Source organism: Temnothorax longispinosus, chromosome 6 (genome assembly GCF_030848805.1).
Source record: "Temnothorax longispinosus isolate EJ_2023e chromosome 6, Tlon_JGU_v1, whole genome shotgun sequence".
NCBI classification, from domain to species: Eukaryota; Metazoa; Arthropoda; class Insecta; order Hymenoptera; family Formicidae; genus Temnothorax; species Temnothorax longispinosus.
Window position 1 is genome coordinate 14267852 of NC_092363.1, and position 23164 is coordinate 14291015.

General features: G+C 33.1%; 1 protein-coding gene across 5 annotated transcripts; it reads left to right on the forward strand.

Moving 5' to 3' along the window:
* Positions 1–252: 252 nt before the first annotated feature.
* LOC139814734 (uncharacterized) lies at positions 253–22287 on the forward strand. 5 transcript variants are annotated; one of them, XM_071781212.1, is made up of 5 exons: positions 253–2222; positions 13871–13986; positions 14103–14281; positions 14372–14743; positions 14812–16122. In XM_071781212.1, exons 2-5 carry the CDS (start codon positions 13970–13972, stop codon positions 14850–14852), a joined length of 609 nt encoding a protein of 202 aa, XP_071637313.1. In that variant the 5' UTR covers positions 253–2222; positions 13871–13969; the 3' UTR covers positions 14853–16122. The 5 variants fall into 5 exon arrangements, 3 of the variants coding, with proteins under 3 accessions (XP_071637313.1, XP_071637310.1, XP_071637312.1); XM_071781209.1 differs by having other exon boundaries at positions 14825–16122; XM_071781211.1 differs by lacking the exon at positions 253–2222 and having other exon boundaries at positions 13322–13986; positions 14825–16123.
* Positions 22288–23164: the final 877 nt, after the last annotated feature.

A 23164-nucleotide genomic window follows, 5' to 3' on the forward strand; every position in this document is an offset into this window, starting at 1 on the left:
AAAAATGGAAACATTAATTAAAAACACGATAACGGAAAATAATTACAAGAAAAGCACACACACTTATGTGCTCTACGCTCACACGAAATGCACTATTTCTCGTCAGCTCTATTCTGTCATCTCTGAGCACACGCAACACATATTATTCAAGTCCACGCCGGAATCCGACCACTGGTGCTTCTTTGACTTTGATTTTTGCCCGAAGCCTCCATGATATGGCTTTGTGACGACTTCGCCCCGGAGAGATTTTAAGTTTGATCGCTCATGAAATATTAGAAATCAACAAAAATAAATTACTGGATTTGTGTTTAGCATGCATTACTCTTCAGAATCACTATATTGAGATTTGAAAAAAAAAAATAATATTTAAAATATTTAATATTTTCGACGCGTAAAAAATTTTACTTTTGACCTCCGAAAACACGTTTGCCTTAATGAAAATCACAACAGCATATAATCTCACTAAATTCCGTTGGTCACCATGGGCACCATAAGTAGTGTTTACAATATTAATGACGAGTTCACACAACATACAGATTTCGATAATTGCAGTGACGACTCCGCCCCGGTCTCCCCTACACTTTTACAAAGTTCTTTTAAAACTATAACATTTTTGTTTAAAATATTTTTTCCATATTTCTTACAGTTTTAACCGTGTATGCTTAGAAACATAAAAGTCAAGAGAATGTTTTTCAAAGGAGGTATATCTTTTCATCATCATACAAGGAAGCTCTTATTAAAAAATATACGTTACGGGTCTTAATACGTCATTTTACAATATATTTCAAGCTCATTAAAATTCACCAAGAGGAATCATGAAGAGGAATATTTGCAAGTTTTTTATTATAAAAACAATCATAGTAGATATTTCCCTTGGAAAAAGTAATTTTTGACGATGTAAAAGAATTGATTCCGCGAACAGGGAATTTAATACAAAACCTCTTGCGACAAAGCAACGCAGTCCTCACGTTGCGTCATCCCGATTGCAATAATCGCCAACCTTGCAATGTCGTCGCCGTGTTTTCTTTTTTATTGTCCAGTAACTCGCGCGGTTGACCAATCTACCTAGGAGGAAAGGCCATGCTACAGTATGTTACTGCCAGCCAATCTCTATACAAGTCGTATTCATAAGCGAAGTAATTGCCATTCTCGCGACGTGACGCGATAACACAAATTCATCTATCATGTAATTTACACGTTGAGTTGAACATAAATTCCGTTTTGATGATAGCGAACAAGACATGCGTTTACATATGTGCGTAACATATCGTGCGTACGATTGCGTCAATTTGGGGGAAAATTCAATGTGATCAAGATCATAGATGGTACGTTAAAACTGTTGAGCTGTCCCGCCGCCTGTTTATAATTGAAGGATTGAATATAACGACACTTTTACATCTAATAAACCATTTTAGGACCTATGTTTATATAACATTTTTTTCTTATTTCTGCTCATAGAACATACTACTAAAGTTTGTCCGGAAAAACTTAGGATACCCTATATATCAAGATCAAGGTCATTACAGGGGGGGTTCATTTAATCTAAATAATTACCCAATTTTTATATTTTGATTTAAAAAAATTGATATTTCTCAAATTGAAAACTAAATCATCGAAGGAATTTATATTCATTAACACTCTGTAGATAAAATTAAGCAAAGAAAAAAGGTAAAATAAGAAATTATACTAGGTTATTCTAAGCTTAATTCAGTAAAATCCAGAATTTCTAATTTGCAGATAAATAATTAATTCCATAATTAATAATGTCTTTCACTGGTATAATTTCCAGATCAAAATTATTAGCATGTTGAATATCACAATAGCACAGGTTGAAATATCATGCGCGCGAAAGAGAGAGAGGGGGAGGGAGAGAGAGGGAGAGAGATGGGAGAGGGAGAGGGAAAGGGAGAGGGAGAGAGGGAGAGAGAGAGAGAGAGAGAGAGAGAGAGAGAGAGAGAGGAAAGAGGGGGGAGGGAGAAGAGGGGGGAGAATCTCGATCATGAGCTTCTAAAGTACAATTTAGTCGTGATTTATTGTTAGAATCATATATCAGTCTCATTTATAATGATTACCCTTCAGTGTTGGGTACATCATAATTTTCAAGATCATTCAAGAAGAACGTCCAGACATGATATCTATCAATAAAAATATCACGTGGGGAGACGAACAAACGTAGTGATTCACACAGGATTTACAAGATCAAACATAGAAGAAGAAAAAAGGTAAGCTGTGAATACTAACACTCTCTTTTATAAATCAAAACTGAACTGAACAGACTTTGACAGCGCATATTTCCATGCTAGTTTTTCTGACGTCGCTCACAATGTCAACAGTCAGAAACATTACTTACGATATCTACAGTTAGAAAAACTAACACGAAAACATTTCAAATATTTCTAAATTATTGCAGGCATTCATACGTTCGAACGTTAATAAATAAATGCAATCTTTAAAAAAAGAAAAATGTAGTTTCTTTACGTTAATTTTTGCATAAAGATATCGACTTGTTTTTACTTGAATATACGGGTATTCATTAAACATTTATTAAGCACTACACTAAAATACGATTAACACATAAGCAAATAATCATACAATCAATTTTTTTTTCAAGTCATTAGGATTAAACATATCTTGGTTTCCATTTTCTCTTTCTTCTTCTTAATTATAGATTTCAAACTAAGGATTGTATTACTATTGTTTATCTAGATAAACTAGATCTTATCATATTCTATAATATGATAAGATCTAGTACAAATTACATGTTTTGTAGATTTTCAAATGCTCTTTATGAGCGAATTGCCTTATTCTTTTATTTATTTTTTTATACGCCGAAATTTTTTATCTTCTTTTTCATACAAAACTAGTACCAGTATAAACACTTTTCACATCAAATAATTTTGGTCTTGTAAGAATTCTTCGTACGAAGTAATTTTGAGTTCTTTTTGTGTTATGAATTTTTTATCCTTTTGAATAGAGCAATGGCCGCATTCAGAAAACACAACTGTTGAGTGAGCGGTTAGTGATTCTTTAATATGATTGGTTCTTACCTTTGGTTCTTCTCCGGATCTAAGTGTAAGAACCAATCATAATGAGCGCTCACTCAATAGTTGTATTTCCTGAACGCGGCCAATAAGAGTGAAAAATCGCATATATTTATGCGAAGCGACACACTAACAAGAGAACTGAGACCTCTCGCTTAATAGATGCTCTATAATTGAGCTAGGAAAGAATATAAAAATTGATCGAATAATTAATAGGTATTTGGGGCTTTTATGTTAAGAAATCAATTAATTTCTTGATATTCTTAGATTCAATTAATTGATAACTTTTTCTTATTGTCTGCAGTATCTATATTTCCAAATATACATCAGGTCAACACATTTTCAACTTTGACGCGCTGAAACCAAATCCGTTGACAAAATTGGTTCATCACATCAGGTTTTTGGTTAAATGCCTCAAACCAAAAATATTTTTCCCAGCAAACTCTGTCAAAAGTCTGAAAGAAAAACTAAATAAAAATTCCATATTTCGCATTTTGTTAGTCGAATCTCTGAATAGAAATGGATTACAAATTTATTGAAGTTGGAGACTTTGGAGAAGATATTCAATTGAGCATAACTGAAGCTATGAAGCGACCGATTAAAAAGAGAACGAAATTTGTTTCGCACTTTTGACCGGATGTTCGGAAAAAATATATTTGTTTAAGACTTTTCACATTTTTCACGTAAACTCAAAATCTTGAGATTTAATTTGCATGGTCACTGCAGTCCACACAACTGCAACGCTTCTGATAAGAGATATAAACCGATCAAGAATTGAGAAAAATGTTTTTTTTTTTTGCACTTTTTGGCTTTTTTATAAAAACAAATATTTTTAGTTTAAGACTCTTAAGATTTTCTACAAGTAGAAGTCTCAAGCTTCAATTTGAGACCTTATTGAAGTCTGTGACACGTTCTTATTTAGATTCGAGATATAACCAATCAAAAAGTGCAAAAAATGCAATTTTTCGCACCTTTCGCTTCTATCTCAAGAACCTGACGTGATGGACCAGTTTTGTCAACAGATTTGGTTTCAACGCGACAAAGTCCTTCGGAGTCACTCTGTCCAGTCCGAGATAGCGAGAATGATGATGAGGTCTTTGTCGGCCTCTGTTATCAATAATTTATATCGATAATTCTTTTCTTTCATGTTATTAAATTTTATTATTAGACTTTACTAAAGATAATGGCGGCTATAGACAAGATAGGCAGCTGTTACGCAGCAAAAAGTCGATTGATAGCCAATCAATCTCCCGTTTTTCCAGAGTAAATGCGTAACGGAAAATTGGTTGGTTATCACGTGTTACATAATAGTCTTTAACATTGTTATATATCTTTATGTAAAGACTACATTATAAGGCTTAGATACAATCAATAAGAAATAACGAATAAGAAATTATAAATAAAAAATCAAAAACAGAAAATTTCGATATACATATAAGAAATCATATTTCAGTACAAGGAATTATTTCTTTATTTTCTCCTTTATTATTTTATTTCAACTAAACTTTGATTAATTTAATCGACAGTCAACTAATTGAAGAAGCATTTTGTTAATAAAGAGAAAATTATTAATTTTTTGTGATTTATATAAAAAAGAAAGATTAATAAATTAATGACAACGAATTCTTTTAAATTTTAAGCACTTGTGTATATAGTTTGTATTAATTATCAATTAAGTTAATCAGAATTTGAATGAAATCATCTTTAAACTTTAATCGTTTAATACTAAATAGTTATAAAGAAAATTACAATTTGATCGATTGTTATCTTGATGTTTTCGAGATATTATCGTTTGAGGAAAAAAAATTGTTATTTTTTTTAAACAACAATTATTTGAACTTACTATAGAATAATTTTTTTAACATTGTACATTATTCTAATAACAATAAGCTTTAATAACTATACTGTAATAACTATCCAGCACCTCTAGCCAACTTCTTTTCAATAAGTTTTCTCTCGATCTATACACTCTTATTCTAATGACACATGTGTAAATACTGTTGATAAACGAAAATATACATCGATAGAATTTCACAGCGATAATGACATTATAATCGATCAATCATTTCACTATAATGTGAGTTTATGGATACATATGGTATCTTCTTTCATTTGGTTTTTTTCTTAATTCTAATGTAGTGATCGATTCTAAGCGGTAAATATATATAAAGTAAAAGTACAACATAAGAGAAGAATTTAAGGAGTATCAATTACTGAATAACACAGAAAACTTGGTTATATAGGTATAAAAAAAAAATCGATTCTATTACAAAAAATTTGTTATTAGGACCAAATGTTAATGCTCTTATTTCTGAAACTTTCTCTCAGTCTCTGCTTTTAGTCTATTCTGATGCTCAGGATAAATATGTTCAGAATAAAAAGTCACCTCGTCATTGCGGATTCTATCTCTCGTTCTCTTTTGCACTTCAATGTGATAATGTAAATGCATATAGGATAGCAGCACATAAACATTATTTTACGAGTCCTCGATTGATTTACAATGAGAGAAAAATCGCGTTATAGCGATCATCATACGATTGTAGCGATTCTCATACGAATATATTCTACTGTGTATACGATACGATCAATGATTGAAAAAGTTCGGGCACTGCTATTACGGCGCACTCGATATATAATATATGCGCGGGTATAGCTGCGGGACTTGCCCGCGTAACAGTATCGCGTTATGCTTGCTGCGTGTTCACGCACAGTAACGTGGATTAACTCACACAGAGCATGCTTCTTCCCTACATTTTTAAGGCCCTCTCACAATCAAAAATACTCGTATAAAGAACCAAGGAACAGATATTATAGCGATTAGGACTAAAGCCCCTTGCACAATAGGCGATAGCGATAGCGATAGCGACAGCGACAAACTTTTCGCTATCGCTATCGCTATTGCCTATTGTATAAGGGCCTTAAGGAATCAGGAATAAACCTGGATGCACAATCAAAAACAGAAGCAACAGAAACGGGGAATAACACAGGCAATAGATTTTTAATCTATCGGAAGCCGTATACCAATGCTACATCAGCTTTATTCCTGATTTCTCATTCATAATTGTTAATATCTGTTCCTTGTTTCTTATATTTTTGATTGTACGGGAGCCCTTAGGTAAATTAAAAATTAAATAAAAAAAATAAGAGATAGAAAACCGTATTATTAATTATGAGGATAGAGAAGAAAGAGAAAGAAGGTTATGCGGAAGGAGTAAGAAAAGGAGGAGAGAAATACTTTTTATATTTTAATATTAAATTATACCAATAATAATATAAATTATATCTACAGTCTTTTATCAAAAATATATATTGAAGATTTCCTTGTTCAGTTTTTTTCGTAGATTAATAAATAATCATAGACTTAAGCAATTATAAGTCAATAGTTCACCCTATATCTGTATACGTGGGTCTATGGTGTACACCTCTCCCCACGCATTCAATAAATTAAATAAATAATATTTATAATTATAATCATACAATTATGGTTAAAACAGAAAATACTTTGTATTCATGCTTCCTAACACATAAAATTGTATGTATATACTTTTCTATGCCAACTATTCTCTGCTTTAACATAAAAACTGTTCAATATATTAACGATTCATTGCTTTAAATGACTTTCCTTCGTTCATACATATACTATTTCCACATACATATTAGTCGTTTATGTCTTTTAATACTCAAAATAACTGCTATTTTTTCAAACTTTTTTTGTTAATAATTTTTTAATAAAGAACGAGTGACGGCTCAAACCTTCTGAAGGTTACTCAGGAGCTGAGTCCCCTTTTGTCAATATTTATCCCATAAACAATATGAAAGCTTATAGTTAATGTTTTAACATACAATTTAAAGTAAAATTTTCATGTCTTGTTTTACTGTTAGACGTGATAATTCAATGGAACAATGACAAAGAAAATATGAGAAGAAAGTTTGTATAGTTTTGAAATCATAAGGTTAAATCTTTATATTTCTTTTTTTCACTAAATTCATTGAATTAAAATATTTGAATTATATTTTCTTTATTCTTTTTTTCTCATATGATTGACATACATTTCAATCAATGCTCTAAATAAGCTCTTTTATAAATAAGTTCTTTTCTAATTTTAATTATGATTTGAAAAAGTCAGTTTCTCGCAACTTTGATTGATCGCCTAATTTCTGATAAGATTATAATTTTTAAAAACTGAATGATTAAATCTAATCTATTCATATTTCTGAAAAAATTTAAAATGTTTAATTTTTTTCATTTTTCTAATATTTATTGAATTAATGTATTTTCTAAGAAAAAAGTACATAAAGGTTAAAAAATATAATTTTACAAAAGAGCACTTCAAAACTTTTAATACTATTTGTCGTCATAATCTCACATTCCTTACAATGATTTATCCTCTTTTTCTCTATTTCAAATTAAAGCTATAAGTAGGGAATTACCGAGTGCTACCAAGTGACAAATCAAGTAAAATTTTAAAACAAATTTTTAAAAATGATTTCTTGATTATCCGTTTTTAACAAGACCGCGAAAGAATTATGTATAAGATGTCTAATTTCACTTTTTAGATATTTAGATTTACCTACATATTCAAAAATTATTTTATATAAGTGAAAATATGCAGAAAACAATCTATAACATTTATTTCAAAAAATAAAAAATAAATATTTTATTATTTTCAAATGTGTTCTTGCTGTTTAAGCACCTATTTATTATCATCACTCTATATCATAACAAAAATGAATATTCCCGATCGTTCAAAAACATTTAACGATAATGACATCCATATCTATCATTCTAGCAGGAAAAGTACATTATCTACGATTACTTCTGTTACTTCTATATAATTTTATTATTTGCGTTATTTATACTGCTACAGTATAAGGCAAAGTTGGTCGATTACTTTTTAATCTGTGTTGGAGAGTGTAGTTGCGCCCATAAATTTTTTGAATCGGCGACGATTATTCATGCATAACCTCACATACTTAGTTCAAGGAAGTTACTAACGATCCACGGAAACTGAAACGGTTCACCTACCGCGCTACCTTAAGCGCTATTGGTAACTCTGATTTATTTAGAACAGATAATACACAATCACATATGTCAATTTGAAAGTCTTGTGTTTTCTCGATTGCTCAAAGTATCAGTTGTTGGCAATTTATTACAAGAGTGAGTCTCAGCATTGACTAGCACTTTTGTAAGCATTTTAAATTATCATATACAGGGTGTCCGGTAATAATCGCCGAACCTCTTGTATGCAAGTAGAGTGAGTTAAACCAAATAAAAAAGTCTTCTACTATTTTGCGAAATTCGCAATACTTACTAAGAAATCAATTGAAAAAGATCAGCCAATCTACTCGAGTAGAAGCGCGGCGCGCGGCGAGAAGAGACGGATGTCCCATTCTCAAGTATTGCAAATTTTGCAAAATGGTAGAAGATTTTTCTATTCAATTTAACTCACTCTATTTGCGAACAAAAGGTTCGGTAATTATTACCAAAATTTTGTATAGCATATTTGGTATATAAACTTCAATCTTGTAAAACAAATTTTCTTATTAAGAAAAGAGTTAGATCTTTGTAAACGAGACACATATAGATTAGCAATAGAGAATCTTGTCTTATAAAAGTTTATTTTGAGAAAAGTAAGATTCAAGTTTTATATAACGTAAGATTCTTATGCTTAAAATAACATTAAAATTGGAATGTTTAATCGACTGAATGGACTTTAATATATGCAGCGCGGAAGAAAACGCAATGCGATATAACTAACTGGTGGAGGGAGTCGTAATGTAAAACACATAGCAAAGAATGAAATATGATCCTGTTACGTAAGCCGTATGATTTGTGCACAGCCTTATATACGCAACGTATAGAGTCTCTTCCGCCAAGAAAGCTTCTTCGGTTCTTTGCTTTACAAAATGCAACAAGTATGTACAAGAATTCATTAAATTTTTGTCGACTTATTGTTAGCCAAGCGATGTTGCAATATCATGTAATATAGAAAATGAGTTAAAACTCGAAAATTAGGGCTTGTACAAGAAATCAATTGGGAAGAGGTAAATTTTATGTATTTTTGCTTTCTGAATCTAAAACTGTTGATAAAAGTTGAGGGTCATTGCTTATTAAAAAGTTATTAACAAAGAAAATATAATGAATAGTATGTAATTCTACGATACCATATATAAACAGTGAGTTCCGCCCTCCTGCAAAGGGCTTCACCTCCAAACTAACCTAACCCAATCGAATTGTTGTGTGGGTAAATCACACGTTACATGTATGATCACACATATACTTTTCCACACAACAATTGGATTCGGTTAGGTGAGTTTTTTGGAGAAGGAGCCCCCGCAGGGGGAGGGGGGAGGGCGAAACCCACTGCATCCACGCATACACTTTTCTATTCATACAACATTCTTTCGTTTCTTATAAAAACGTGTTGAATGAGCATAATTTTATCAATATTGGAGGTGAGGAGCTGTATAAGTTTTTCTAAAGAATTACCTAATTTTTTTAATAAGCAACGACCCCAAATTAAAACCTTCACAACATTACTCAAAGTAATGAGTAACCTTGACAACATATATATTTCAAAATTATGGAAATTGGGGTGGCTCCCTAATACCTAATATTACATAATTACCGCATTTTTTTCTGACTTTTTTGACGATATCTTAGAAAATACAAGCGACTGAAATTTTATCAACAGTTTTGGATTCAGGGGGCAAGAATATATAAAATTTACCTCCTCCCAATTGATTTCTCGTATAGGCCCTAATTGTCGAATTTTATCGAAAATTAAATTGTAGATGATAAAAAGATGATAACAGTTAACAAATTTTAAGGATAGATTTTCTTATGAATTCGGAGTTAGATAAATTTAATGTTTAAACTTACAGAAAATGATATTTTTGACCTTCATCATCAATATTTTAATACGGAACAAGCAATTTCAAATTGTCGTATTAAAAATCTCTAATCTTAAAACAATTTTCTATTAGTTTATGTTTATGAAATGATGCGTGTGCGCATGTGTGTACACCTACCATTTTTTGTAATTTATTTTCACTGAATATTATACTGACTTTAGTAACAGCATAAAATCAAGCATTGATATATTCGATGTTATAATAGTAACCATCCTTTTAGTAATTTAGGTTCTGCAATGGGTAAACAAGCAATTGGTAATAATTATAAATTAATTATTTCTTGCTCCAAAATTCTTGTGGGCATTAACGACACCATTTCATCACGGCGGTCACACTCTCCTTATAAAACGCATTCTCTACTGTCACTGATTTATACATGTAAAGTATCTTTGCTTTTCTTGAACTGCAGCATACTTTTTCTTTTTTTATTTACATTGCTTATTGACTATTGTTCTTCCAGCGATTAGTTTTATGACCATTTCGGGTAAAATCTTCGTAAATACAGATGTTTAAGTTTGTAACAAAAATTAGTTCACCAGGTATCGCTTTTATAATATTTTTTCTTGACTATTAATTTTTATCTCGTCGACCAAATTATTGTTACACTGAATTGTTTGTTATTTAGATTGCTTGAGAAGGACCCAATCCTAAGGGTCGAAACGTCGTAACGTTTTAATATACGTATTGCCAATTGTAGTCGAGAATAATAAACTTTTTCTGGTTTAATCATTATTGGCGGAACAAACAATTTTATTTCTATTAATTATTTCTGTTTTTCTCAATATTATGTGATAATTTCCAAATTAACGTGACTCGTAAAAGCAGAAATGCCTATTTCATTCATATAAAAAGAAGTTTTCCAGGCGATTAATTGCAAGCATTAGAAGTATAATCGACGTGATATTCCGGAAGACAACTAGTTTTACTGATACAAATAATACATGACGTAGCCATCATGTTCAAAATAAAAAAATGGGGGAAAGGAATTTTACATGATGCAGCTGTGTGCGTGTAGCGAAACGAGCTATCATCGCAGTAATAAGTCTACACAAATACAAAAAGAGAGGAAGTGAGAGAGAGTGTGTGTGAGAGAGAGAGAGAGAAAGAGAGAGAGGGAGGGAGAGAGAGGGAGAGAGGGAGGGAGGGAAAGAGAGGGAGGGAGGGAGGGAGAGAGGGAGAGAGATATTTCATATTTTAAATAAAAAATATTACGACAAAATTTAAAATATTTCAAGAAATTCTTAATAAAAGAGAGCATTGTTATAGTGTTTTGAAATCATCTCGATAAAATCTATAACTTTTATCTCGAGAAAAAAATCAAGTTCTATTTAAGAAATTAGTCGCCTTTAAAATTTTTTGAAAACGACATCTACAACATAACTCACATTGGAATCATGTGCCCCCTTTCAAATCAAACAACTTTTGACTAAAGCAATTTTTTCTACAATTAAAAATAAAAAAAGTTTTTAGGGTGAGTACATTAAAATGGTACACTCTGTATATGTAATTTCCAAAGAAAAGAGAGAGAAAGAGAGAGACAGAGATAAATATGATGATAGTAGCATAAAAAAATTTAACATAAGTAATAGCTTTTATTTATGCTAATAGCTTTCATATTTATAACGCACTAATCATTATCTTCGAGAGGACAAAGTTAAGCTGAACAAGTCCCGAGTCATGTGGGAAAATTATTCTTATCAATAATCAAATGAAACAATTTTGATATGAGTTTTTAACCAATTTTGATTACAATATTTGATTTAGCTATCGCAAATAATAGTTCCCTTACGAAAAAAACACCCTAAATAACACCCAAAAAAACACCAAAAAAACACAAAAAAATAATGGCGTAATTTCGGATCCCCAAATGGCGTTTACACCATTTGAGCGTTAACGCCAAGAAAAACACCAAAAATGACACAAAAAATTTCGGAGTTATTTTTGGTGTTTTTCTTGGCGTTAACGCTCAAATGGTGTAAACGCCATTTGGGGATCCGAAATTACGCCATTATTTTTTGGTGTTTTTCTTGGCGTTAACGCTCAAATGGTGTAAACGCCATTTGGGTATTCGAAATTACGTTATTATTTTTTGGTGTTTTTTTGGGTGTTTTTTTAGGTGTTATTTAGGGTGTTTTTTTCGTAAGGGTATATATTTCATAAAAAACGATATATATATATATATATATATATATATATATATATATATATATATATGTATATATAAATTATAAAATGCAAGGTTAAAACTTTGACTTTTTATTATGAAGTCACATTATACATATAACTTCGAATTATACATAGATATAGATAAACCATACATACTCGTCACTGAGTAAAAATGGCGATCATGCGACTCTGACGCCGCGTCCATTTACCGACTTTGACTATAAATATAGCAGATACATACATATGTGTGACACCGGATATGCCTTCGCTTTGTGGTGTGTGTTGGCAGCATGTGGAAGAGATCGGGAGATGCGCGGGGCCTGTATTCCGTTCCTACCTACCGATAACTGTCGGTTCGATTAAGCGTCGTTGCGCAGGTTTCTCGTATCGTATAGAGCCTGCGCCAACATGGCCGACCAGGCCGACGCCGTTAACGGCACTGACGACGAACAGAATATGGCCCCTGCGCATGCGCTAGCAGCGCATCCCCTCCACATGCTGCCAACGCACACCAAAGCAAAGGCACATCCGTGTGCTATCGAGCGTTTAAATCATTAGTTCAAACAAATAATTAATGTAAAATAAATATTCAATAAATGTTAAAAAAAATTTTTTTACAATGAATTGTACAATGTATAAAATTAATGAAAAATAAATATTAAAAAAAACATTTAAAAAATATCATCTGCTACTTGGGTATATATATATATATATATATATGTAGGTCTAGAGGTATGTTCCGGGACTGTTTACGTTTTTTGAAATGTACAGTCCTGGAATATAACGCATATATATGTAATCAGATTCAAAAAATTGTCCCGAAACGTGCCGTAGGACATGAATTTTTTCCAGGACAGTCCTGGAAACTGCCAAATGTCCTGGAATATACCGATGTAAAAAAATAAAAGTCCCGGAACATACTTCCGGACCTACATATATATATATATATATATATATATATATATATATATATATAATTCAAAGTTAGATGTATGTATAATGTGGCCTCATTATAAGTTAAAGTTTTAACCTTGCATTTTATAATTTTTATTTTTTGTTTTATAATTGGGTGTCAACACTGAAACCCGATTGTCGACACCAAAAGTTAGGTGTCGACAATCGGGTTTCAGTGTTGACACCCAATTATAAAACAAAAGATAAAAATTATAAAATGCAAGGTTAAAACTTTAACCAAAGTTTTGGTGTCGACACTCAACTTTTGGTGTTGACACCCAAATTTTGGTGTCGACACCAAACGACACCGTGACTATCCAGAGGCCTTAAGCCCTAATACAGATTTCGCATTTTTCATTCTCACCTAACGAGCGCTAGGAGGCTACATCACACTCGCAATTAAAATCTACATCCAACAGTATATATTGATTTCTCACTTGCTAATTCCAATCTATCTTTTGGTCTGTGTATATTATCTTTTTCTGATTGTTCATAACGCAATAACTTTTTATGATTTTTTGTTACGTTTATAACAAGTAGAAAAATTCTCGCCAACATTTTTCTCTGCGATTGATAGAAGCTTTTTCTAAAACTTTTTTTCCCGATCAGTCGGTTTCAACTTATCAGTTCAATTCAACTCAGCTCATAATCTCTTCGTTTTTCAATAGCATCTAACTGAGTTCCATAATCATATTAATACTTTTGAGTACTATACTATATAGCCGGTGAGTTTTAAACTATTGATCTCAATATGGCACATCTAATTCGATGTTTTGTTTGCAATGTGGCATCAGTACGAAGAACAATGCTTCGATTACAAGGTGACGAAAATATTCGAAAACGTGAAATCGCGTTAAGGTTTCGAGAAAATCTCCAGCGATCTCCCGCACCATATGCAGAAGATTCAAGGGTATGTATAAATTGTAATGCGCTCATAACTGATGAAACGCAATTGGAGAATAATCCGGCATACACAAGATTGAATATTATGCGAACGGGGATAAATGGTACATGTATTATTTGCAGAAGAAATAGACAACTACAGCGATTATCAATAAAATGTAGAACAGATATATTCATAAATCGTGGCATCTATGTTCCTGAAAACATTCGATCTTGTCCTGAACATTTGGATGATGAGGGTTGTTTTCCTAAAGATTTACATGCTCATTTCGAATACTTTGATCGGAGTTATATGCTCGCAAGTAAACAACTACATGATTTCTTAGCAATGCTAAGAGAATTTTCGATAGCTAATGAACAGCACAACTTTACAAATAAAAATTCTTTTTCAGATGAAGAATTTAGGATTATCAGTCCAGTAAGTAATCAACAGTTTGATGAAATCGTAACCTATTGTGATCCCATTCCACAACTTAATGGTCGGAGATACATCAAAGAGAAAGACGTGCTTCTATTTCTATGTAAACTTCGACAAGGATTGCCTGACGATTTTCTGAAACTGTTAATCAAATATAACAGTCGACAAGCTGTGAGTTTGGCTGTAGCTAATGTAAGGCAATCTTTGATGCTACGGTTTGTACCCGAAAATATAGGATTAGGGACAATCACTAGAGAGGAATATATACAGCGCCACGTGACCGATTTTGCTAACACTCTGTATAATCCCGATGTAGAGAATCGACAAGTTATTGTTTATATAGATGGTACGTACAGTTACATAGAAAAATCCACTAACTACCGCGCTCTTAGATGGTCTTATTCTGTACATAAGAGTCGTCATTTAGTGAAACCAGCACTAATGGTTGCCCCTGACGGATATATTTTGGACATTCATGGTCCATACTTTTCGGATTATCAAAACAACGATGCTGCAATGCTTGAAAAACAGTTTGAAGATGATGCAGGAGCACTTAGAGAATGATTAGGAGAAGGCGGTATTGTCATTGTCGATAGAGGGTATAGAGACGTACTTCCGCTTCTAAATAGACTCGGCATTGACCATCGAATGCCGGGAATATTAGAACCAGGACAATTTCAACTCAGCACTGAAGTCGCTAATGATTCGAGATTAATTACAAAAACAAGATGGATAATTGAGGCGCGTAGTGGCCATATTAAGACGATTTTTAAGTTTTTTAAAGATATAATACTTTTTCATCATGCGAATCATTTACGGGAATTCTATCTTATAGCTGGAGCAATAATTAATAACTATCGCGCACAAATACACATGGAAGGAGCCACAGCTGAATTGGCTCTGAATATACTTGAGAGAGCTCGTGCACCTAACGAGCTTCAGGAATTGGTGGAGACTGAAGGCCTTAAGCGTGGGAATGCTCAATGGACGAGACTCAATGAGAATCAGATACCAGATTTTCCCATACTTGATTTAGATTATTTAAAAGACTTAACTGTAGGTATATATATCAAATTGAATTGGCTCCTTCATATATCCAGGATAAAGTCACGAGAGATGATACAGAAATATTGGAATTAGATAGCCACAGGTTTCAAGCTAACTTATTGCGATTACGTGTGTATTCACGTCATCGTAATAGGACAACATACCAACCCACGCAACACACCGACGTCCTTCGGACGTCCGAAGTATGCTCCGAAAAGTCTAATTTATGTCGCCTTCTTGCGGACGTCTAAAATACGTCTCAAGGACGTTGTTTGGACGTCTTATAATGAGGTTATTTACACAGACGTTTGAGGGATGTCCAGAGTACATCGTCAATATGTCTGATTTTTCAAATTAAACCCTAGTTTTTTTACATTTTAATTTCGTTAAACAATATTGAATGACTTTATTTGACATATTTGTTCAATAGATATCTCGATAATATATAATTATTTTGTTATGTCATATTTTTACCGTCATATAAAAGACGTCTAAAGGACGTCTCGAAAACGTCTTATTATATTTTCCAATGCGTAAAACAAAAATGTTTTATTACTTTTATATTATACATGTTATTTCATGTTCTAAGAATGTCCTGTGGATGTCGTCAAAATTGTTTTGTCGATCTGATTTTATATTATTTAATTATATATTGTAATTAAAAAAAGAGTATGCGGAATGCAGAATTATAATATATTTCTACAGGTTTTTAAAATATCTAGTATAATGTAATCTAGTTATATATATATATATATATATATATATATATATATATATATTAGATTACATTAATATTATAATAATAAATATTATATAATTGCGCATACTTTTTTACCTTTAATTACAATATATAATTAAATAATATAAAATATATGTATTAATATATATTAATAAAATATTATATATATATATATATATATATATAATACTACAGATTTTTAGTAGCAGCGAATATTGGAACGCATTCCATGTATGTATGTACAGGTTGCGTGCGCAGCGGCTACTATAGCTTAATTTGCCTAGGATTGGTCTCTCTCGCGTGGAGCGCAGGCATTGGCGCGATTTCTCTCAGTGCCGCCAGTGATGCGCGCATTCTAATTGGTCGAAAGTGGCGTGCGAGTTGCGTGTCACGTGTCATGTGCCGGTCGTGCGTGATGTTAAGGCCTTCACACATAAAATCGCGTAAGAACGTAAAACGTAAGCGTAAGAAAATCGACCAATCCCAATCAAGTATTGTGCTGTCCGTAACCACAGTAGGGGGAAATACTTGATTGGGATTGATCGATTTTCTTACGCCTACGTTTTACGTCCTTACGACATTTTATGTGTGAAGGCCTTTACGCGCGTCGACGTCGTTCTTTCGCGGCGGCCATTGTTCTGGTTGTGCGTTGTGCTCCCGCCGATTCTGAGTTGGTCGTATTTAGCGTTAACGTCGGCAGTCCGAAGTCCCGCGTCGTAGTTTAATTAAGTTGCGTTAGTCAGTCGCGTTCTGTAATTAGTAAGTCGCGTCGCATATTTTTAGTGATCTGTCCGTTGTGAGCGTACCGCGCGTCGCTTCTTACCGCGCGGCACATGTTATATCCTGTGCAACACGTCCTGTGTGCAACAGCCTCCTCCATTTGCTTTTTGCCGGGACGAGACCGCGTGTTAATTCTATACCGTTGAAAGTAGTGAAAGTGACATTTCTGATACATATATATACATACCTATATATATTATTGAGAGACGTCGACGTATCTTACGTAAAGCCTGATCTACAATGTGTTCTTTGCTTTCTGTTTTTTGCTCTTAACCTCTTTGCGACTATCTCGTATTTCGCAATTCCGTCGCGTAACGTGATGTTTCTTGTCTCTTCTAAAGTTCGTCAATTTTTATCTTAGGCGACAGAGAACAAAAAACATCGCGTTACGCGACGCAATTGCGAAATACGGGATAGTCGCAAACAGGTTAAGAGCAAAAAACAGGAAGCAAAGAGCACATTGTAGATCAGGCTTAAGTATCTTAATATAAAATTTTCACTTTTGGACTTTGCGTCGCAATATATCTCCGCTCGTAGGGCATGTAAAGCTAGAACTACATCTATCGTAACGCTTATTTGATCGTGGTCGTAAGCAATACAGCCGTCGTAAACCGTATATCTATGCCAATACATCTATAAACACATTTTTCTTCACATGTCGAGAAAGCTGACAAGTTAGGTTATATGTTGTAATAGTTTAATAGTTTGATTAAAAATATATTTATTCGTACACAGGTATCACTTTGGCCAGAGCTAACTAAACAGTTAAGGACCGTGAAATTTATAAAGAATTTTTTCAAGGAGGAAGTAATAATTTGTAGACGTATTGTCTAACTTCGTGTAGAAATACGAAAAAATTCATAGCTACGTGCTTGGTACTAACAGGTATGATATTTTTATATGTGACACTTCCTGCATAAGAGCATGATTCTTAATAATTGCTGCCAGAAATACTTCTCAGGCTACGGTCAACGTGACGCTACAAATGCTTCGAAACATTCCTTTTCTCTTTTCTTTCAATGAAGAAAGAAGGAGAAGAACTCTCCAAAGCATTTGTAGCGTCACGTTGACCGTAGCCTCAATGTATGCAATACATATATATAGGTACGTATATAATAGATTGAGCATTCTCATTGAAGAGCTTCAGGCAAGATTTAATATTTTATATTATATTTCATATTATTATATATAATAATAATTTAGAATTTTGTAATAAGTAAAAAAATTAGTTTTTTTTACAAATAAGTATAAAATGTTTTAATTTGTCACTTACAGATGCTGTGAAAAAGCGGTACAAAAATATTGATGATCGTGTCATTGAAAGTACAATAATTGATTGGTTCCGGCGAGCATCGGATAGGATTCCGAAGATTCGCGATGAGGCAAAATAATTTCTATCGAAGTTAATTTATCTACGATTTTCTATCTCGTACGAACCGCTGTGGTTCAAGAAGAAGCAAGATCCGTACACGGACAGTCGTTGTTTTGTTTATAATGGCGAATATTGGGATCACAAGAGCAGAGGTGATAGGCCAGTCAAATTAGACATTGAGGTCGAAAGTGATGCGAACTTTTTTATTCCTTTTTAGGCGTGTAAAGGGTGTTTAGAAAAGCTTATTTCTGAGTTGTCGGGGTATTTGACCCAGAGCTTTTTGAGGGGGGGAGGGGAAACCAAAATTTTCGCGGTTTTTTGCATTTATCTCGTTTCGATTAATAGATAGCACTTTTTTGCTCGTGAGAAAGTTGTAGGGCTTGAAAAAACGAAGAAAATGAGCGGTGATTCGTTCCGATTCGTCAAAAATTGAGCCCAAGGGAGCCTCCGGAAGTCGCGCGTGTCGAGCCGAGCGTTCGGAACTCGGCGCGTTTTTCGCTTCTGTCTCTTTTCTGATAAATGCAATCGAAAAATGACTACTATGAAACTTGTAGAGGATGAAAATACCTACCATTTGCCGCATATTACATCAAAATTTATTGAATTTTTGGGGTCCTCAATTTTTGGAGGCTTGCCCAGGGGGGGGGGGCTCAATTTTTGACGAATCGGAACGAGTCACCGCTCATTTTCTTCGTTTTTTCAAGCCCTACAACTTTTTCACGAGCGAAAAAGTGCTATCTATTAATCGGAACGAGATAAATGCAAAAAACCGCGAAAATTTTGGTTTTCTCTCCCCCCCTCAAAAAGCTCTGGGTCAAATACCCCGACAACTCAGAAATAAGCTTTTCTAAACACCCCCTACACGCCTAAAAAGAAATAAAAAAGTTCGCATCACTTTCGAGCAAAGGCCTTTTTTTTGTCTAATTTGACTGGCCTATGACTGCGGTCGCGATGTCCAAACATATTTTAGTTTGTTATATAGATAGATTCCATTGTGTGATGTGACTTTGTCACATACACATGCAGTGTGCAGAGAAATTTTGGATCGTTCAAAAGTGACGGTAGCCGAGATTAGAAGTCGCGACCGTTCGCGGTCGAGACTTTAAATGCTTATGAAATAACGTTGACGTGATAATGGGGTTGTTATGGGATATGCCCTTATAGAAATTTAATACTGTAAGTGATTTTTTGGCTAGTAATTAATCACTTAAAAACACTATTAAAAGCACTGTTAATAGTGCTTTTAATAGTGCTTTTAAATGATTAATCACTAGCCAAAAAATCACTTACAGTATTAAATTTCTATAAAGGTAGTTTAGCAATTAATTCTTCCAATGAAGTGGACGAAACTTGTTGGCAACTCTGACATGTGCAATGTGTAATTTGTACTTGCATGTCATCGCCTTCGCCTATTCTTTAACTCTTCTACCTCTGTCCCTTTCCTCCCCCCTTTTTCTTCCCCGTCTTTCTTTTCGTCTCTTCTTTTCTCTAGTACTGAAGTAATATTTAGTCTAACGTGATGTTTGATTAACATGCGCTTGCGTGCTCTTTTTTTTAAGATTTTGCGTTGAATTAATGAATAGTCAATCTTGAATTTTTCAGTTCGATTTGTAAGTGCGTTTTATTATACATATTAGGTATATGTATGAGTTCGTAAAAAATCGAAACTCTCAGGCAAGTCGAATGAATTCCGGATATTATTTTTAGCCTAAAACTGAGAGATAGCAATAAGACCGTATAGAAAAGAAAAAACCTATTGTCATTAGAGAGGAAGGATTTCGAAGTTACATGTTCCACTTTATAATATATTCAGTATTCTCAACTTATTTTTAAACGAATATGAATCTAGTTTTCTAGAAATTAATCCGAGTTTAAGTTATACCGCACTCAATCGGTGCTGCTATATATACGAAAATTGTGTGTATTTTATTATTTTTAATCTATTATTGAAAGTATTTGTGTAAACGCAGATAGATATACAATAAGGAATAGAATCGAGCCGACATTTGACATGAATTAATATAAAAGATGCGCTGATTTTTCTTTTATATATGATCTTTTACATCATTTTTATAGAAATAAAGAACACCTCCATATCTTAAGAAGCCAATTGAACTTCGACACGCATCGGTATTTGTAATTTTTCCCTCGTTGCACACTTTCTGCTTGACCTAGTGTCACAACAAAGAAAGTCTGAAAAATATTCGAAGTAGAAAAATAAATCCTTACGGTATTGTACGTGAATTCGAAGATCCGTGCAACTGCACACGTTCAAAGGTTTATTCAGTGATTTATGAATACGCGCGCGCGAGAAGATAGACATTTGTTCAACATTTTACACACGTAATATAACGCCGACGACGATGATGCTTCCAAGTTTGGCCAGCGTTGTTCTATGGAAAAAAGGAGGAAAAAAAAAGAAATCATGCCATTTCACGTCCGCACAGATTTCAAGCACGCTAGAAGCTACGCTCCGAGTTTTCAATCAATTTTAGAAGTGTTTGGAAACATCTAGTTATTTTTTATCAAAATGTTTTTATTTGAAAATGGAACGCACAATAAAATAGGGTTTAATTTCTTGCCTTTGATAGCAAGAATTTAATATGGCCGTGATGACTACCCATGAGTCTTAAAAATGAGGAACTGTCTTTTTTTATGCTTCTTTTACCTATATGGTTCTATATGCAGGACATAGTCAATATAGTTCTTGTAATAAATGTTTGCATAACTATATATACATTTTAGCTGTACTATATATAAGCATTTATAAGCTGTTTTTTTATAATAAAATAAATATTAATCTGATTTTACTTTCTCGACCATTTCGCGAATTTAATAATCTCTATAAATGCTATTTTCAGAAATATCCATCAAAAATGTTTACACTACATCCATTTTACATCCTGGGGGCCTATTACGTATCTTTTCACGAGGTAAAAATGCGAAAAGTGAAAGAATTCACTTGAGTATACTATAATTTTATTGGTTGAATTCTAAATCTGTTCACTTTTCGCATTTTTACTTTGTGAAAAGATACGTAATCTAGGCCCCCTGGAAGGATATAACAATATTTACTGGACGTCTTTGGGTGATACGATGTACCGCCCAAAGACGTCCAATAGACATCGTTAGTACGTACAATGACATCTATTGGACGCCTTTGGTACGTACCATGTACGTACCATTGTACGTACTAACGATGTTTATTGGACGTCTTTGGGCGCCACATTTTTCGTACAAAAAGACGTCTACTGGACGTCTTCACTCTTCGGTACATCTTCAGTACGTCATATGACGTACGGACGGGACGTCGTTTAGACGTCTAAAAGACGTCGGCGTGTTGCGTGGGTAATTGTGGATAAGATATCGTAATAATAACCGCCCAATGAATGAAGATGGTATAATCGATGAGGAACCTATATTAGGTTATTACTGTACTTGCAAGACTGGGGCAAGAACGCTGGGAACCTGTGCACATATTGCAAGCGTGATTTGGTATCTCGGATATGCGCGTCATCAACCAAATGTAAAATATCCAAGCAATGCATTATTGCATAACATCATTGATGCTGGTAATAGGGAAAATCAAGGAGTTTGAGACAATAGAAAAACACTATAAGATAAAAAATAAAAAATATTAAAAAATAAAAAAATATTAAAAAAATATTAAAAAAATAAAAACAAGAACAAAAAAGGAGATCAGACACTCACCACCTCCACGCTGGTTGATCTTGGGTAACGCTAAGAGTGGGTATTCTATGTATAATATGTGTACGTTTTATACCACCAATATTACCTTTATAGGCTCGTAGCTTGAAAACTAGCATATTTTGAGGGTTGTGCGGATATGAACTTTTCATCGGCATCACACAAACTACATTTTTCCGTAGTTTTCGTCGATTTTAACGGTGGCCACTTTTTTCATATAATTAGTGCATGGTCCTTTAGGCGTTAACACCGAAAATGGAGTGTAAACACCCAAAGTTGGGTGTAAACACCAAAATCTTGGGTGTTTTTTTCGTAAGGGTTGCTTACATAATAAGCGTCAGATATTTTATATTTGTATTTCAAGGGATAACTTGCAAATTTTTTCTATAACTGATCATTATACACACGTGCATAAAGTGTTTTTTAGTACTGTCCAATACTTCAGACATTAATTTTTAAAATAATTTTATGAAGAAAAGTTCATATGAACAATGTCTCAAACGCCTCGTTTTAGACTATTAAAAATTCTATAAAATTATTGTTTTTTTGCTACATAATAATTCGCTAAGAATTCATTGTTTTAAATGTATTAATTAAACTGTATTAAATGTATTAATAGAAACTAATATAGAAAATAATATGCAAAGATTAGTAACAAAAAACGATAATAATTTTCAAAAGACATTATAGACATTCTCATTTTTTCGTTTTTTTGAATAAATATATATAATAATATAATTTAAATAATATAATAAAAGTAATAGTTAACTTTTTATGAATTTTTTTCAAAATTTAGTTCACATATTCTTCACACAATCATATATTCTTTAAAATATATTTTTGTTTCATTCGTAATAGGATGGCTATGAGAGTCAAACGCAGTTGTCTGTGCGTAGATGATCAGAATCACTGATTTATTCCAAATCCATTCCAAATGAAATACAATCGAACGTTTCAGCTCATAGATCGAGCCATCTTCAGCGATATCAAACGACGAATAAAATTAAAATATTGCACAGTTCTCCATTCCAAAGTGGTAAGTTTCCTGCTTGGAGATTTCAAGAAACGAAATTGAAAAAGACTACCAGATCCATATCTGTAAACATAGTTTCCTTATTACA

Excerpts from the sequence above, each read along its gene's own strand:
- LOC139814734 (XM_071781209.1), top strand. Across the intron at positions 14,282-14,371 it reads TCGGAGTTATATGCTCGCAA|ATGAAGAATTTAGGATTATC; the intron begins GTAAACAACTAC and ends ATTCTTTTTCAG. Across the intron at positions 14,744-14,824 it reads AGTTATTGTTTATATAGATG|TGAAACCAGCACTAATGGTT; the intron begins GTACGTACAGTT and ends GTCGTCATTTAG.